This window comes from Loxodonta africana, chromosome 18 (genome assembly GCF_030014295.1).
Source record: "Loxodonta africana isolate mLoxAfr1 chromosome 18, mLoxAfr1.hap2, whole genome shotgun sequence".
NCBI lineage: Eukaryota > Metazoa > Chordata > Mammalia > Proboscidea > Elephantidae > Loxodonta > Loxodonta africana.
In genome coordinates this window covers 57,747,396-57,765,718 of record NC_087359.1, presented here as the reverse complement: position 1 = coordinate 57,765,718, position 18,323 = coordinate 57,747,396, and the positions used below count along the sequence as shown (strand labels likewise).

At 52.6% G+C, this 18,323-nt stretch overlaps 1 protein-coding gene across 4 annotated transcripts in view; it reads right to left on the bottom strand.

The window, feature by feature from the left end:
* KSR1 (kinase suppressor of ras 1) overlaps nucleotides 1-18,323 on the bottom strand; it is a 171,769-nt gene that overhangs the window by 20,305 nt on the left and 133,141 nt on the right. For 2 of the 4 annotated variants that reach the window (XM_064271446.1, XM_010594201.3), the window contains exons 5-13: nucleotides 16,837-16,841; nucleotides 14,167-14,227; nucleotides 10,504-10,587; nucleotides 8,920-8,981; nucleotides 8,705-8,811; nucleotides 6,485-6,653; nucleotides 4,567-4,608; nucleotides 1,569-1,623; nucleotides 738-786 (exon numbers count right to left, since the gene is read on the bottom strand). In XM_064271446.1, the coding sequence (XP_064127516.1) occupies nucleotides 738-786; nucleotides 1,569-1,623; nucleotides 4,567-4,608; nucleotides 6,485-6,653; nucleotides 8,705-8,811; nucleotides 8,920-8,981; nucleotides 10,504-10,587; nucleotides 14,167-14,227; nucleotides 16,837-16,841 (634 nt within the window). Of the gene's footprint in view, nucleotides 1-737; nucleotides 787-1,568; nucleotides 1,624-4,566; nucleotides 4,609-6,484; nucleotides 6,654-8,704; nucleotides 8,812-8,919; nucleotides 8,982-10,503; nucleotides 10,588-14,166; nucleotides 16,744-16,836; nucleotides 16,842-18,323 lie in introns of those variants that run through there. The other 2 variants (XM_064271443.1, XM_064271444.1) reach the window with 2 other exon arrangements.

Here is an 18,323-nt window from a genome sequence, read left to right as displayed (position 1 = left end):
TAGTTGCAGCTCTGCACTGGCTTGCTATGGACAGCGGGCAGGTTGCTTAACCTCTCTGGACCTCAACCTCCTCATCCACAAAATATGGCAGTTGTCCATAAGGCCCTTTGTCCCACTAACTTTCCAAGGTCTATCTACAAGCAGCTTCTAATCACTAGGGAAGAATGTTTACATCCCTGGAATCGAAGAATTTAGCCACATTCATCCTTTCTGGGTATTCTTTTGTCTAAACACAGAGGTCCTGGCTCTCCCTGGGCAGAAGTCAATCAGTCTGTCAACATTGCCTAAACTATATCTCATTGCTAGGAGCCAGGCTCAGTTAACACTTTTATTCGAGGCTCAAGACGGTGGTTCTCAATCTTCTCTAGGAATCAGAATCACCTGGGGAATCTTTAAAAAATACAGATGCCTGGCCCCATCCCAGACTGACTGAATAAGAATCTCCCAGGCTGGGGCGCAGGCCTCCCCACCAGGCCGAGAATAAAAACCATTAGAATTAAGAGCCTACTTTTGTTAGCTGCAAAAACAGAAAAGCAAAAAGAAGTTGGTCTCATTGCTTCCTTCATCATTCTTGCCTGCTGTGCACACCTGCCTACACCTGCTACAGGGGCCACCTGGGTGGAGCCTTGCCAAGGCCCAGCACCCACCCACTCCCCAGGCCCTGCATGTTGTGAGATGGGGAGAGGAGAGGAGCAGAGAGGGACTGTCCATGGCTCTGTGTGTGTCACCTCACTCACTTCTGCTTCGTGATCCTCCAACACGTCTGCTTTTGGCTGGTCGTTGAGCCTAAGGGTAAAATAGGGTTTGTCAAGGAGACCCTGAGGGTGGGCCACTCTCCTCTCAGCTGGGACTCCCCATGTGAGGCCTGGGACACATTGGCCACCAGGCCTGGATCTTATTTTGACCCACTTGGCTGTGGGAAAGGCAGCGTGGACACAGGAGGCAGGAGGCGAAGGACCAGGTCCCACCACTTCCCTTCTCCAGAACTCAGCTTTCTTCAGACTAGGGGGGGTGGGGGCTGCAGGGCGGGTAGGATCCATCAAGCTGACACCGTAGTACAAAGATTCCAAGCACACACCCAGGACTTGGAATCTGACAGGCTTGCATTTGAGAACTGACTTTGCCATTTCCTAGCTGTGTGACCCCATGCAAGTTTCTCAGCCTCTCTGAGCTGCTTCTTCATCTGTAAGTTGACATCTACTTCAATACCTGCCTCACTGGGCTGAAGACTCCAAGAGGCAACGTGAGTCAAGTGCTCAGCACAGCCTGACAGAGAAAAGGCTCGATCAATGGGAGCTTTTCTTAGTAGGTGGCTCTGGCAGCGCTTTGCCCACCCTCCCTCCTGAGTCATAAGACGCTCCAGTTCCACATGCGGCTCCACCCAAGGCTGAATGGGCTGAGGTCACTGTCCCGAGGGGAAGTGAGTATAAGCAGCTATCCATCTGGCTGGCCCAGATGTGCTTCAATGTCCCACACATGTGCGCGAGATTTAAAACTGGGAGGTCAGGGGTGAGTCCTGCCTTAACAAGTCCCACGGAAGAGAAGGGGACATGGCGAGGGGCACCTACCGGGGACTGTCTGCTGCATCAGGGGGTGGAGCTACCGGTGGGAAGGCCGAAATGTCTGAGGGAACAAAAAACAAATGCAAAGAATGAGACCACTTTCCCACTCCCCGCAAAGGACAGGGCACTACAAGTCCAGCACCCACAGGGACCTCGGGACAGGGTGGCACGCACATCTCCAGGCCACCTCTGTGAGGACCTCCCTGGGCCTTTTCTGAAAACGTGGCCTGGCCTGGCCATTCCAGGACCTGGTTTTGCCTGCACAGCTCTGTCCCAAGAAGGGACCCCTGGTGAGCAAGGCAGTTGAGACTCCCCCTCAGTTAGCTCCATTCCCCTGTGGCTACACTGCCCCATACCCGTGAGTGGTAAAAACACACTAGGTTTTTATTTACTCAGCGTGTGGGCCAGAGCCTCCTTCTGTGCATGGGGCCCCTATCTGGAGGCGGGGGCTGGCTGCAACAACTCTTGGAAGTAGTGAGGCTCCTTTACCAGAAGGCTTAGGCCAGCAGAGGCTGAAGACAGTTCCCACGAGTGGCTCCTTAGCGCCACCTGGTGCCCAGCACAGCTGCTGGGACTATCCAGTCAGCGGCCTGAGCCCTCTCAGCTTCATGGTTGGGCCTCTTGGTGGCAGCTCTCATGGGGGAGGAAGGAATAGTCTACACATCAGGGAGCCCAAGACTTGGCAGCATGAGCTGACCCCTGGTTTTAGTGCCGAAGACCCATGTCCCCGGAATACCCGGATGGATGGTCACCCCAGTGCAGATCCAAAGTTCTGTAGGCGAAACCCTCCATCATCATGGTTCGCTGTTCGCTACCTTCCCCTCCAGTCCTGCTCAGGGTGGCCCGCAGCCCCAGGCTGGCCTGGATCCCTCACTCCCTCCTCTTCCTTTAGCAAAAGGAGGGGGACTGAAGGTATCTGTGGCTGAAGTTCAGATGCCTCTCCTTTGCATTCTAGGACAAAGACCCTCCTCCCTCAGCCATCAAACCTCCCTCAACCTATGTACCCTTTAGGGCTTTCTCCATGGCTGCCTCTGAAGGTCATTGGAACCAGAGGTTCCAAACATCTGTGGAACCTCAAAGACCGAGAACCTGATGGAGCGGTGGGCTTCCTCATCAGGGGAATGCACATGTGCACCCAGCATCCTGAGCATAATCTCTGGGGGGGTCCCAGGCCCTCTGCTAAGACCCCCCCCTCACCCCTGCCCCCAGACACCAGTACAGCCTGTCTGCAGACTACTGGGGCCAGTCTGGTGTTTCTACCCACTTGACGCTGGCTCAAGTAAGAGAAACATAAGCACACAGGGAGCAGGGTAAACAGGAGGCAGAGGGGCAGGGAGGCTGGGGGGTTAGGAAAAAACAGAATTCCAAGGAAGAAGGCAAAACCTCTCTGAAGTCTGGTGTGTTTCCTTAAAAGTTGAGAACGTAGCGTATTTTGCATTCTGCTCCGAAATGTGTCTACGTTGTTTTAATATAAATGCACCCCCCACATACATTCTGGAAGAAGAGCCATGCTTTCCCCGTGCTTTTGGGCACTCTCTGCACACCATCCTGGAGGCTCTTCGAGGCGGGGTTTCAGCCTAAATGGGTGTGAAGCCACAGAAGCAGCTCAGCTATTCACAGAAGGCTCTGCTGAGCGGGTCACAGGCCCCTGACCCCTGCCAGGGCACAGCAGTATGATCGGTCTTGCAAGGACTTAAAAATGCTCCATTAGATAGATGACAGAGCTGGGAAAAGCCTAGAATAACCAAAATACTGTGACTCCGAGGAAGGATCTGTTCAATCCAAGAAAAACACTACTAGGTACCCATACCTGTTGCCATCAAGTCGATCCTGACTCATAGCAACCCTAAAGGACAGAGTGGAACTGGCCCATAGGGTTTCCAAGGAGCAGCTGGTGGATTTGAACTGCTGACCTTTGGTTAGCAGCCATAGCACTTAACCACTACACCACCAGGGTTTCCCTACTAGCTACAGACTACCTGAAATACAAAGAACAAGTGAAGGACTTGAAAGTTGCAGGTTACTATTATTAACGCTCACCACCTTTGGCTAGGGAAACTAGCAGTCATCTTGTAAACTTCTTAGGGAAAGGAAAATGGTCAAACGCAATGGCTGGTACATAGCAGGTTTGCAAAGATTTTTTGCAGAAGGGAATCAATGAAATTACCTCATTTTTTCCTTGAAACTTCCTGCAATAAGGAGGCACTTCCAATGATGGCCAGCAGATGGCACTGTATGGTAAGGCTCAGAAAGGTGGAGCCTGCTGAATAAGTGAGGCCTGCAGACCTTTTGGAGCGGTTGAGTGCTAAGGCTGCCAACCAAAGGGTCGGCAGTTCGAATCCGCCAGGCGCTCCTTGGAATCCCTATGGAGCAGTTCTACTCTGTCCTGTAGGGTCACTATGAGTCAGAATTGACTGCACTGGGTTTTGCAGCAGACCTTTCCAGGTTGAGTAGCACTCCTCTTTGTGTAGGGGAGGATATGGTATGGTGACAGACGCTCATACCAAACCCATTGCCGTCAAGTCAATTCCGACTCATAGCGACCCTATAGGACAGAGTAGAACTGCCCCATAGGGTTTCCAAGGAGCACCTGGTGGATTCGAACTGCCAACCTTTTGTTTAGCAGCCATAGCTCTTAAGCACTACACCACCAGGGTCTCCAGGTGCTCTTATGGCATCAGCAAAATGTCCTCTCACCCGTTCTGTAAACCTGGTTCTAAGCCCGCTTCTGCCAGCTCCTGGCTGTGTGACCTGGGGCAAGTTGCAGTCTCTGTGTGACAGATTGGACAGGATCCTAGGGTCTCAGAATGCACTATCCATGTGGGGGGCCCACCTCAAGGCCACTCACCCTGCCTCCCTGCCCAGCAGATAGTTATCTCTCAAAACAAGTGGGTTTGAGACTCAAGCACCTGCCAGGTAGGTGCCCAGAAAGAGGGTGCCCAAGAGGGCTGGACAGAGGGGATCCCAGCAGGGGACAGTTAGTGGGACCATGCAGAGGACTCACCTGGGAAGATAAACTGCTGTCTATGATGAATGAAGTAGGCAGCTTTAAACAGAAGAGGAGGTCAGTCACACAGGCAGAACGGTAAACGCAGCGAGAGGGGAGGCAGGCAGGCATGGGCTCTCCACTTGGGAGAAGGGGGCTGGTTAGGGGGCAGGGGCAGCCCCGCCTCTCCTGCCCCACTCCAGGTGGGCCTGGCAAGGACAAGGGCATCCATGCAGGAAGAGGGGAAAGAGCTGGGAGCAAAAGGCATTGGCAGGAGCCTCCAGGAGCAAAAAGGGACGAGGGATGGGGGCCACCCGGCTGCAGAGCCCAGGCCAATTCCAGCCCCCTCCCAGGCCCACTTCTCTGTGAACCAAAATACAACGGTGGGGGAAGTGCCTGTGAAAAAGGTGAACAGTGCTGTGCCCAGCAGCCCCATCTGCACCACCTAGAGGAGCTGAGGCTTCAGCAGGTCGACCTCCCATCCACAAAAAAGGAAAAGAATCCTCTCCCTTAGGGTGCTGAAGAGGGTGTGCTGGGGTTTGGGAATCTGACCTAGTTCCCTGGGACCTGGGAAGTTAGCCAACCTCTCCCAGCCTCATTGTAAGGTGGGGACATAAATGGGTTTATCCCTGAAGATAAACTGAAATGCTCCCATCCATTGTATGGGACAATAAAGAACAGACGGACAATGGAAGGAGTCCCTTCCCAAGAGCCAGGCCAGCCCAGCCCGGCCCCTGGGGGAGTTGTAGATTCGGCCATGACCAGTCCAAGAGTGAGGTTCTGTGCAGGGGACGCAGCCTGGGGACATGAGGGAAAGTCAAGCGGGTCTGGCTGACATGGCAGTAAGGACTTTTCCTGTGGCTGTTGTTTTTCAAACAGGCCCTTCCCTTTAGAGAACCCAAACTAGTAGGTTTAGCAAAAGGCATGGTTTCAGAGCACCACTACAGAGGAGGTTAATCAAATGGGCCATCAGCCATCAGTGGCAGGGACGGGAACGTTAATGCCCGGAGACAGACAGCCATGTGTGGTTAAGGCAAAGGAGAGGCAGAGAAAAGACTCCTACAGAATCTCGGCCCCCTAGACAAGTCTCTGGAACCCTGGTGAGGTAGGCCCAGAAATGCTACAAGCCTCCAGGTGGGGGCCCCTGCACAGGAAGTGCCGCACTGTCCTCCTGGGCCTGGAGCTCCAGGGACAGGTGAGGGATGGGAACCTGGCCTGGACCCCTCAGGCTGGAGATCCTGGCACTTGCACTACAGACCCCAGGGTGACCAGGCTATGGGTGGGGTCAGAGGCAGGTCTGGCTTCAGTCCTGCTCTACCGGCACTCCTGTGTGGGCCTCAGTGCCCTCACCTACACAACAGGACAATATCCCCACGTCACATGGTGTCCTCGTTTTAGAGAAAAGGAAACAAAAACTCCCTTTAGTAGCTTGCCCGGATCACAGAGCAGGTAAGCAACAGGGCCTCAGATTCCCTCCCCTGGGCCTGCCCCAGTACCACATGCTGCCAGCCAGGCCTCCTGGGGACTCAGCCGCCAGCCCTGCGTGAGTGGACCATGCCTAGGAGAAGCCACCCCACACACAGGAGGGCACGTGGGGATTACATCAAGACCCCAGGCTTTGTGTTGGGTGGATTTGGGTTTGATCCTGGCTCTGCTGCTTACTGGCTGTATAGCTCTGGTCAAGCCACTTCCTCTCTCTGAATCTCAGTGTCCCCGTCTATAAAATGGGTGTAACAACAGCATTTGCCTCAGAGCTGCTATCAAGTTTAAACAGTAATGTACTTAGGTGCTCGGCACAGCACTGAGCTCAGTGCAAGTATTTCATACAAGTCAGCTCTTAGTGGTGGCAGTGTTTGACCTTCAGCCTGCTGGGGTCTGCTGAGAAGGACATCTGACCACATCCCTGAGGGCCCAGTAAATCCCAGAGGTGTGGTACCTGGGAAGTTGAATCTGCTGTCCCGCTGACCAGGCGAGGGGTTGGGGGGCGTGGTGGCACTGGATGGGTTGGAGGACGTCGGGAAGGGCGCTGGTGACGAGGGCGTGGAGGACGTGGTGGAGGACGGGGTGCTGCTGGAGTCCAGATGGCTCATGGCCGGAGGGTGCTCCTGTGGGACAGAGATGCCCAGAGTGAGTGGGGGCCATCGCCACCCTGCCCAGCTGCCCCCCACACTCCTACACCCACTGCCAGCACCCTCCCGGCCTCCATTTCCCCATCTGAACACAAAGAGGTCAGGCCAGGGATCCTCAGGGTCCTGCCTTCCAGCTTCAACATCTTATGGGTCTAATATTTGAGGGGAATCCTGTGCTTGGCTGCCAACTCAAAGGTTGGAGGTTTGAGTCCACCCAGAGGTGCCTTGGAAGAAACTCTTGACAATCTACTCCCCCAAAGCAGCTCTTGAAAGCCCTAGGGAGCACAATTCTACTCTGATATACATGGGGTTGCCATGACTCAGAGCTGAAAAAACCAGAGCAACTGGTTTTTTCACTATTTGAGGGAGGGCACACAGAGACCTCACCACACATCCCCTCGAGGACTCCTGCTCATCTTTCCTAGCTCAGTTCAAACACCCCTTCCTCCCAGAAGCCGTGACCATGCTCCCCTTCTTTATCATTCCAGAGCTCCCAGCACTTAAGGTCAAAGCCTGCACTTTAAGTACAGTTTGTAAAGTGCAGACATCCTCATCCTTGGATGACTTTCTGATTCATGCCCCTCCCACTGCACTCTGATGGGTGACAGGGACCACAGATGCTCATCGCTGCACCCCAATGCCTGGCTCTGAGCCGGGAACATGGCAGGGATGTTAGTGAACGAAATTCACCCACTGACAAGTGTTCATTTAGTGTCTGCCATGTTTGGTTTGTGCCAGGCACCCTGCTGGACACGGAGACATGAGCCGAGCCGATGGTCCTCACCTTTGTTGTCTCACAGGCCCTGGGGACACTAAGAGCTCACTTTCAACTACAAAACCCTGAAAGAGCTAACAGCGTGGGCTGCTGTTGGCATCATCTTGGGCGAGTTAGATCCTATCATCTTTCCACTCTGCCTCCCCATTTCTGGTGGGAAGACACTATCAGAGGGAAAATATGGCGATGGCAGGGAAAGAGGCAGAGAGAAGACGTGAGGGGCCCATGAAGATGGTCGGCAAGTCCGCTGTGGCTGCTGCCTTGTTTGACAACAAGAAGTCAGCCCTGGACGCTCCCAGAGTGGCCCCCGTGGCTGTGCCTCTAGGGGGCACCCGGTGTTACCTGGCCATGGGGCCTGCTTGCCTGCCTGCTCCGTCTTCTCTCCACCTGCACCTCCACCAAGGCCGGATGGGGAGCAGTGGGTCACGTGGGTGCCCAATGAGGAGGCACATACTCAGCCACACCCCTGGTCTGAGGCTAGGACAGCACACATTTACAGGTGTGCACCCACACCTGCCTCTGGAGAAGCCAGCCCCGGCTGTGTGGGCGCCAGGACGGAGGTCACTGTCAGAAGCCACCAGCCCAGAGCCTCGTGGATCCTGCGCACACTGAGCCAGTGCATACAGCCCCAGTAGGTCTGCAGGCCCTCCTGGAGCATGTGGGCCTTGGAGAATGTGTTTAGCTACAGGAGACACCTATCTGCATGAGCAGAGAAGACTGACCCCAGGCTATGTAAGAAATGCATGTTTATGTAGGGCTTTCAGGTCCACCCCTGTAACAGATCAGCAGAGGCCATTTAATTGAACAGTTTAAGGACTATTTGCCACACCTTGATTAGGTCCAGGCTTTTTTTTTTTCTGGAGCCAGTCACCCTCAGCCTACCTATCGCTCGAGGGGGATCTTGTGCTCAGTTTCCCCATCTGTAAAATGGAGCTACTATCAGGATGTGCCTGATATCAGGACCATTGTGAGGGTCAAACGGAATAATACATGGAAAAGTTCCTGGCACATACTAAGCACTCAGGAAATGTTAGCTCAGAGGAGGAGGAAGGGGTGGGGGAAAGAGTCAGGGCCACAGAACTACAATGTGGATGCAAACATGAAGTCCACTAAATTACTAAAGATATGATCCCTGAAGGCCACCACCTGGCTGTGAGACCCAGATTGTGACATCATCCTTCCTACGGAAGGGAATCCAGGTGGGATTTCTTCCTGGTGGGGACACAGGCTGTGGGGCTGTGGCCCAGCGTACCTTCTTTGTCAGTGCTTTGGGGAGGGTTCCAAAATGGGGTTCAGCTGCTCTGTCCACTGGGTTGTTGATATCTGAAGGGACAGATTCTGTCCTCCGGAGTCTAGGTACTGTTTTAAAAGGGGGAGAAACCATCAGTAGGGGAAAAAAAAAAAAAAGGCTAAGAAAAGATTTACCCCAAATGTGGAAGGTGAAGAGAGGAAGGGCAGAAAACTCACACGGCAGGAAGGATATTCGGCAGGCGGGGGCTTCTTTTGTACACTTGTTGTGACACTTCAACCTGGCAAAGGAGGCAAGGTTAGTACCCACAGGCCAGGCAGGGGCTCCCAGGCACACATGGGCCAGGGCGTTGCCGGAGCAGCTCCGCTAACACTCGCCACAGCTGCCTTGGGAGCCACAATTTCTCAACCCACCTTAGCTCAAAAGTCTGCAACGTTCCTGACGTTACCAGTAACAGCAGCTATTTGTTGAGCATTTATCATGTTCCTGTTCGTTTACCCATCAAGTCCATCCTCATAACCAAGCAGGCATCAATATACTCATTTTAACCTGTACCAGGTCACATCTATTTCTCTCTTCTGAAGAAAAGGAGGCCCTCCACCACATTCAGAAAGCTCAAAACAAATCTGAACTTACAAAAAGGATGAATTAGAAGGTGACTGAATTACCAAAGGATCCAAGGTGTTCCTCTGTGTAGGCAGACACTCCCACTAAACTCAAGCAGGGGGCCATGTGGTCAGAGGGATCAGTACCGAATCAGGAATTGAAAGATCTGGGTTCCTGTTTTAGTCCTGACTGCTGCTGACTCTCAGTGTTCACATGCATAAAATGGGCAAACAGTTGGTGCCCATTAACTTCATACCACATTGTATGACAGTGTGAGGCTCAGGGCTCATCATGGGCTCTCCATATGAAAGGTATTACTTGCAAGAGAGCTGGAGCTCCCCAGTTTAAAGCCAAATGACCAGGTGCTACAGCAGTCCTAGACCAGAGAGAAAGTACCAGCATCTCCTTGGTGATCAAGAGTGTAATCAGGTAAATAAAACTGATCCAACTGACATATTTTAAGAAGACCCACCACCCAAGGTCTGATCAGAGCCCAGATGCTTTCACACACACTAGCTCAGGTTCTCGAAGAGATCCTAACGGGCAAAGAGGTCTGGAATCATTTTCCCAGGTGTATAAATGACAAAAATGAAGCCCAGGAAGGGTAAGCACCTTACCCCGGGTCACACAGTAATACAGAGCAAAGAGGAATGGGAACAGTGTTCACCCTGCAAAGATTTCTCCAGTCTCTGCTCACCCCGTACTATTCCCTCATCTCATCTTGCTCTTTTAAATTGAATTTGCATGGAATCTATATCCTCCCCTTCTTTAAACACCATGAGCTATCTTTCTGTTTTCACCATTGCCTGTCTGCGTTTCCCACCCCTTACAGCCTAAAATGCAAAGCCAAACTTCAAAACTTCTTTAAAGTTCCCAGGACAGTCCTCACATTCCTCCCTTCCTTTACACAAGATATCCCCTTGGACTGGAATTCTCTTCCTCCTTGGTCCATCTAGAAAACTTCTATTCATCCTTCAAAGCCCACTTCAAATATCCCCTTCTTGTAGAATTACGTCACTTGATGCTTCCTTAATCTCCGTAGAGAGTGCTCAATAGGATTATGAATACTGGGTTTAAAGAAACTCCTTTGAACTCTGACTTGACCTACAGCTAAGAATACAATAACAAGACTGACTGGAAAGGTTCATGGCTATTCCCCGCCCCTGGTACTCCCCTTCCCACCCTCTGCCCATCACCTGCAGTGCTTGCACTTCACTCCAAACATCATGCTCTTCTGGCACACGTGGCAGACCTGGGACAGCCAGGATTTGGTGGAGAACCTGCAGAGAGAGGATACACACATGCTCACGCTGACTGGGAGGCCAGGGCCTGGCTGCAGAAGGATCCCCACACAGCCCCAGGAAAACCAGGAGACTTGGTTCCACCTCAGAGCCCCAGGGGCCCTCTCCAGAGAGGGCAGGGACACCCAGGAGCCACTGCCTCCCCTGCAGGGATTCAGGTTTCCCAGCCACAAAGTCATCAGTGTCAAAATCCCAAAGTTGGTGTGATCACTGATAACAAGCCCTCTGGGAGGCAATCTGGTCATCAAGATTTCAGGCGTGTATACCTGCTGACCTGGCAATTCAGTCCTAGAAATTTACTCCCATGTGTCAGACGGCGATGTATAAGGTTACCCACCGCAGTGTGTTTATAACAGTGAAGGACTGGAAACAAGTGTCCAGTGATAGATGACTAGCTAAATAAAGTACGGTACAGCCATACAATGGAGCACCATGCAGCCAGAAAGTGAAAAAGGAAAGCTGTTTTTGTGCAAATGTAGAATGATCTCCAAGTCCCCCTGTCAAGTGAAATACATAAGGTACAATATCATATGACTCTCTTTACATGAAGCTCAAGTATGTTCGAGCAAGTTCAAGCAAAAACTGACCTAGGATGACAGAATTTGAATAGTGACCTCTGGGTAGTGATACTATCAACTGAGAAGGGTCAATGATAATTTTCTGAGGTGCTGGAATGTTCTGTATCTTCATTTGGGTGATATGCACAAGTATATCCAAAAAAAGTCAAACCCACTGTCGTTGAGTTGATTCCAACTTATAGCAACCCTACAGGCAGAGTAGAACTGTCCCATAGGGTTTCCAAGGCTGTAATCTTTATGGAAGCAGACTGCCACATCTTTTTCCTGTGGTGGGTTTGAACTGCTGGCATTTCGGTTAGCAGCTGAGCACTTAGCCACTACAGGGCTCCTACATAAGTGTATAAAAAAAATTTTTTTTTTTAATTGATCATTTGTGCATTTTACTCTGTGTAAATTTTCCCACAAGTAAAAAAAAAAAATAGTATGTAACAGTATATGTAATATACGTAGTATTTGTTTAAAAAAAAAAAAAGAAGAAAGAACACACCTATGCACTTGATTGGACAGAAGAGCTCTGGGGAGGACAGCAGGCCACTGCTCACACCTGCCTATGGGGGCACCTGGGCACTGACTGGGGACAGACGTGGAGGGGAGACCTTCTCCTACACACACCGTCTTATACCACTCTTGACTTTTGAACTCATTAGTGAATTTTCAATCCAAACGAAATCAAAATTTAAAACACAAACAATCGGAAGGATCAGAAGGATGGGGGCTGAGCAGGGGGTATCCTCCAGAAAAAAAGCTCCAGGCCAGTCCATAAGGTAGGCAGGCCTAAGGGCCGGAGTTCACTTTTTTGGAGGTATAAACTTTTAGGAGCACAGTGTATCATACTAACAGCAGAATGACTCAGCAGGATTTGGGAGGGCGTTTGCACTGCATCCATGAACATTAGCTCCTTTGATTCTTATAACAACCCCCCTCTCCCCGCAGTGAGGCAGGTCCGGGATTCAGTTATAGGTCAGGAAACCAGCTCAGAGAGGTGAGGTGACTTTCCCAAGGTCACACAGATGGTACGCTGTATGGTAGGGGCTAGAACCCAGAGCTGCATGGTTCTCTAAGAGGTGCCACTGGGGCGGCTGAGGCCAAAGAAGGCCTGAGTGCAAGGAAAGAGCACGAGCTTCAGGGTAAGACAGAGCTGGGTTTGAATCCTGCCTCCAACTAGCTGCCTGAGAGTTCTGCAAACGGGCCAACACTCAACCTTACGGGGGTTTGATGAGGATGAAATATGTGCTGTGTAAATGTGCAGTGCCTGGAACACAGAGGGGTTCATATCATTCATAAACATAAACATTTTTGTTGTCTCCAGGACCCAACAAAGACGGGAGCTGCTGGTGGCTAGGACAAAGGGTGCCTGCCTTCCAGAAGTGCAGTGAGCAAGCTACAATAAAAGGAGTCCAGATCCTGTCTCCCTGGGACCAGGGTGTGCAAACTCACACAGGTGCTTGCACACTCGCTCTCTCAGTCTCGGCTTTAATTTCCTCTCATGCTGACACTGGGGGAGAAGGGACAACTCAGTGGTAATGGAGATGATCTCCACTAAAAAATCCTGAATATAGGTCTAAATAGGAGTCAGGTCTGGGCCTGAGAAGGGGCAGATGCTAGTGAGGTTGGAGGGTGTGGGGAGATTGGGGTGAGAAAAGCCTTCCTGGACCAGGGAAGGGTCACGGGACAGTATTTTCCCCCTATGATGAGACCAAACACCTTTAGACCTTTTGTTGAGGAGGGGCCTGGGTCATGGGTTTCAAAATCCAAGAGGGTATGACCATGATCTCTACCCAAGCCCAGAACCCAGGGTGGAGCAGCCTGGAAACACCAGTGAGGAGGGAGGGTGGCCCCTGGAACTGGCTGCCACAAGGTGGAAGGACAAAGACCAGGAAACACCCAGGAGCAAGCTGGCCCAGCCTTAAATCCTCTGTGAAATCAGGTATGAAAAAACCAAAATGGTGCCCCCTGCTGTACTGAATCCCTCAGATAACATTTGCCCTGATAATGTCTGCCTCTCTCAGGGCCAGGACAAAAAAAAAAACCCCGTTGCTGTAGAGTCGATTCCAACTCACAGTGACCCTATAGGACAGAGTAGAACTGCCCTGTAGGGCTTCCAAGAAGTGGCTGGTGGATTCAAACTGCTGACCGTTTGGTTAGTAGCCAAGCTCTTAACCATTGTACCATCAGAGTGCCCCCTACTGCTAGACATGTGAAGCTCAGATGCACGTCACCCCATTTTATACCCATGACAGCCCTGGGAAGGTTTGAATCTTGCCTCGGACTAGCTGCCTTCTTCTGCAAGAGGGCCAACACTCTCACCTTATTCGCAACCTTTCTAATCCCACTTGGGAGGAGGAAACTGAGGCTTGGAGAGGTTACCTGGCTGCCTCAGTTGTACAGCTCGTGGGGAAGAAGTGGGTTTCTCACGAGAAGACCACGCTTGACTACCTGGGTATGGCCTTCAGTCCAAGGGCCCTCTCGCCCGAGTTGTCTTTGGCACCCCAGACACCTCCTCCCCGAGATTCTGGGTCACAGGCAGCCCAGTACCAATGAGGCTCCGAAGAGAGGTCCCTGAGCTCCAGCCAGCTTGGGCTCAAGCATTCCTCACTGGCAGCATGACCTTGGGTGAGTCACTCAACCTCTCCAAGCCCAGGCTTCCTCCACTGGGGAGAGAATTCTAGGTGTGCCTCCACACACAGCTGGAGTCTAGCTCACAGCCCCTGGTGGAAGTGAAAGCTGCAGGGCAAGACAGGCCCTGAGGGGCAGGGAGGGCGCAGCACATCCACGTGGTTGTGTGACAATGCAGGGGCTCGAGGCAGGTACAGGGCTGTGTCCAGAGAGGAGATGGACAGACAGGCCAGAATGAGGAAGAGCAATCGACCAGGATCGATTTCCCACCTGTGGTGAACAGCAACCCCTCAGGGGGCCAGCACTGTGTGAGCTGCAGCCCCGCTCCCACACCCCTCCCCGCCCAGGCCTTGGCCAGACCTACCTGTGGGTCACGGAAAGCCCGATGTCCCTTCGTACCATCTGTGGAGACCCATGCGGGAGATCTGTGGGAAAGAGGCCGTGTGGGGCAGGTGAGGATGCCCTGCCCTGGACGGCTAGCACCCATGGCCTTCTAGGTCAAGGCTGGATGTGGTGCGGTTATTTATAGCACAGTAGAGCAATGTTTCCCTGAACCTACATCTATCAAAACAGGGAAAGGCCAAGCTAGACCCAGGCTAGACCCAGGGGACAGTATGACTGTCCGTGGCGTGGCGGCTTCTCTAGCGAAGGTTACTGCCTCGCCTCAGCAGACGGCTCAGGCTGCCAACCCTGCACAGATCCCGGCTCCAGTGAGAGGCCAGCTTGAGAGCCAGACACCAGAGCAAAGTTAGGGTAGAAGGCTCTACACGCCCCAATCTCTCACACTCTTTGTGGACACACCTATAGGTCACCACTTGGTGAGGGTTTAATTCCAGTCACTTCTTGTTAAGTGGGTGGAAGCTGTTTGACCTTTAGTGGGGAATGCGAGGTTAGCCACATAGTTCATCCAGTACCTTTCCAGCTGGAGGCACCTGGAGAATATTCCTCTGGGAACCACCATTGCCAGATCTTGGCAGGTAGAACAAAGACAAGATGAAGCTTTCATACTCCCTCACGGGTCCAGCTCCACCGGGTACCAAAGTCAGTCTGCGTGAGCCTCACTCAGGGAGGCCTCGGGCAGCCTCTCTACCGAGAGAAGGGCCATGAGGCACCCCTCTGCTTGCCTTCCTGGAGGGTGCCCTGGGTTCTCCCCCTCCAAATCCTGGGCTTCCTCGTAAGAACAGGGACACTGAGTGCTTATTGCTTATGGCATTACAGGCTCAGGTAGTGCGGGAAGAAACAATCTTTCTATCCCCTGACAGCCACGTGTCCAACCCGGCCACCCCTCACAGACTGACAGGCAGATAGACAAAGACACACACACGTCCTTGTCACTGCCTGTCTGTGCCCGGGGCAGTTCTCAAGAGAGCCCATGGATGGGTTTGTGAACTCTCTGGACTGGTTAACAGAATGTTAAAGGCTTTCTAGGGACTTTCATCCAATTATCAAAAGGACGCATGACCCAGAAAGGTCAAGAAACAGTGCTGCTTCTCTGAGTCAGTAGGCCCCTGAGGGGCGGCACACAGCTGGTGCCCATTAAGTACTGGCTCACTTAAGGCCAAGTACCACAAAGCCAACTGCAAGGAGAAGAGGATGTTGGAGGTACTGACTCCTCTCAAACCAGGGTGAGTTCCGGTCAGGACAAAAATGACTCTTGTGCTCTCCTGACCTGGGAACCCACAATCATATCACCTGCAGCTCTTACTGGCACATTTACCATGGGACTGACTCATCCCGACCTGCTCCTGAGGCCCACCCAATCCCAATCAGTAGCCAAAGCAATCATAACATGGGTTCTCAGACCTGGGGGTCTAAAAGTGGTCAGGCTGCCAGCCTGAGAGAAATAAACTGTGGGAAAATGAGACTTTAACCATCTATCTCTGAAAGCATGCAATGATTGATTGGTAATGTCTGCCACAGGCATGGGACGTGAGCAATGTGCCAGGCATCGACTGTCCCTGATCTAGATGGAAATATGGCCCTGAAAGTCTCACCCTCCCTTCCCAGCAAGACTGGGAAGCAGCCTCACTACTATGGTCCCTGCACTACCATGGCAACTGGGAGGATGAGAGGGCCAGGGCTCTCCTAGGGCTGGTGATGTGAAATCCTCTTCCAAGGCCCTGAGAGTTTCCGCCTGTGCCCTGGAGAAGGGAATGTGCAGCTCTCCCTTCCTCCTCCCTATGCCTCCCTGAGTGTTCCTGCAGCCAGCTCCACTTCAGCACTCACTGCCTACGACACTCCATCCTTATCTCCAAGACCCTGCTGTCAGCAAAGCTCTCTCCTTAGCCAGCTCTGGATAGAACAAATAAACTATTTGCTCAGGTGAAAACTTGATGTCTCTGCATTTCCGCTCAGAGAATTAAAAGCAGGCTCAAAAGGCATGGCTGTTTCCCACAGCCCTGACTCACTGAAGAGAGCCCCACAGACAGCCGTGTGCAAGAACCTACGCCCAAAGTAGGGTTGGGGTGGAGAAGGGAGCCAAGGGTTGCCTGGGCTGCCTCCTCCGCTTCCAAGCGGGTATTTGCACCCTCCGATTCCTGCGCTTGGTTTCCCTTGGGCTTCATTCAGAGCCAGTCACATTCTGCCTCCTGGAATGCCTCTCTCCTGAAGACAGGGATCCTGAGACATCGGCTGGGGTTCTGAGGATGGAGTCAGTCCACCTAAACCAAAGAGACAGGTGGCTCCCTCGTGGGAGCATCACTTTACCCTGGCACCAAGCAGGCAAATGCTCCCTGCCACTGAGGTCACCTGTGGAGCAGGCAAAGTGCACACAAGGCTCATCATGGGGCTGGTGTGGACTGCGACACCCAAGGTCTGCACCTCCCAGAGGGTACCGCTGGCTGGAATGAGGTCAGCCTCACTCTAAGGCCACCTGTCTTAAAGCTATTTCCTGTGGCATTTGCCAGTATCTCTGCTTCTGAGTTCCCAAAAGGCCGAGTGGGCTAATAGTGTCAAAGAAATCCACCCCCGATGGGGACAGCAACACAAACCCGGCTCCCAGGTAGCAGAGGGGATGAAAACGAATTGTTCTTACCGAACCTGGAGGAGACAAAAAGGAGAGAAAGGATTACGTGTCACCGCGCTGGCTCAGCACGCCCCCTAGAACAGTACCCCTGGGAGAGAGCAGGCAGGGCGCTGGGATGGGAGACTCCGTGGGTTGGGGCCAGGCTTGCTGAGTAAAGGTGGAAAGGTCCTGCAATCTCTGTGGGGACCAGCGTCCTCAATGGCCCACCGTCCTCAATGGCCCACCCTGTGCCCTCTAGTGGGCACAAGAGCTATGTTCTGTGCCTTGCACTTTCATATGTTAGCTCATCTAGGCCTCACCAACCACCTAGCATGGTGATTACCATTCTGCCCATTTCACAGCTGAGGAAACTGAGGCTCACACAAGTCAAGTGAGTGTTCCAAGGTCACGAAGCCAGTAAGTAGGGAAGCCCTGGCTATAGCCCTGGGAAGGACGGATGCCCAGGGTCTAGGCAGGAAAAGGGGTCAGTCTGGAGGAAAGGATATGACTGAGGCAGGAGGGGCAGGGGAGAACAGCTGTGGAGAGCAGAAAGGTGGCCCCCAAGGAGGGTCAGGCCGGGACATGCCCTGAGCAACGTCTTCCCGGAGGGATGCAGAGTGCTGGGGAGGAACAGGATGCCTCAGTCTGCCCTCAGGGCTTATGGAGGGCATGAGGTGGCCTGTGGGGCAATGTCAGTACTAGTTCTGATGGCTTTGCAGGGACCGGGCTCCGAACCTCAGTGTCTGAGGCTCAGGTCACCAGCTGCGGGCTCTGAGGCAAGTCTGTTCTCTGCCCAGAGCATGGCAAGGAGACCAGACCCCCTGCTAACACTCTTTCGGGAGATAGTAAGAAACAGATGCACTTGGGTTCTGCCCACTGTGACATCCTCACTGCCAGGCACGTAGCACACATGTTAGTTATCGCTGTGCTCTCTGTGAGAAGGGGAGGCCTGCCTGTCAAGAGTCCAGGGCATAAAGGAAGGGCAGCGGCCCCTCTGGTGGCTTCCAGTCCCCAGCAAGAGAGCCAGATCAGGCATGGCAGAGTCAGAGTGCCCAGTGCGGCTTTCTCCTCCTTAGATGACACACTCAAAACCTTCAGGGCAGTCCAGGACCCTAGAGGTGAAGGACTCAAAATGGCCAGCAAAGGGGACAAGCCCATCCAACAAAAATGACACTAAGGCCCAAGGCAGATCACAGCCCGAGGAACCCCCAGAAAATGGGTACCTATGCCAGGAGAAAAGCCAGGTGCCCCAACGTTGAGGGTACAAGAAAGAGACACCCAAAAAAACCCTCCCTTTCCTTCTGCACTGCATGGAAGAGTCTACCTACACGGGCAATCCTGGTAATGGCAAAAATGAAAATGATCTAAATGTCCATCAAGAGGCACCTAGTGAGGTAAACTATACAAGGGAATGATAAGCAAAAGTTAAAAAGAGTGAGGTCATTTGAATAGTCATAGATACACACAAAACTGACAACCTGGTTGCCTCCTGTGGGGGAACGGTGGAGGTGGGGGCA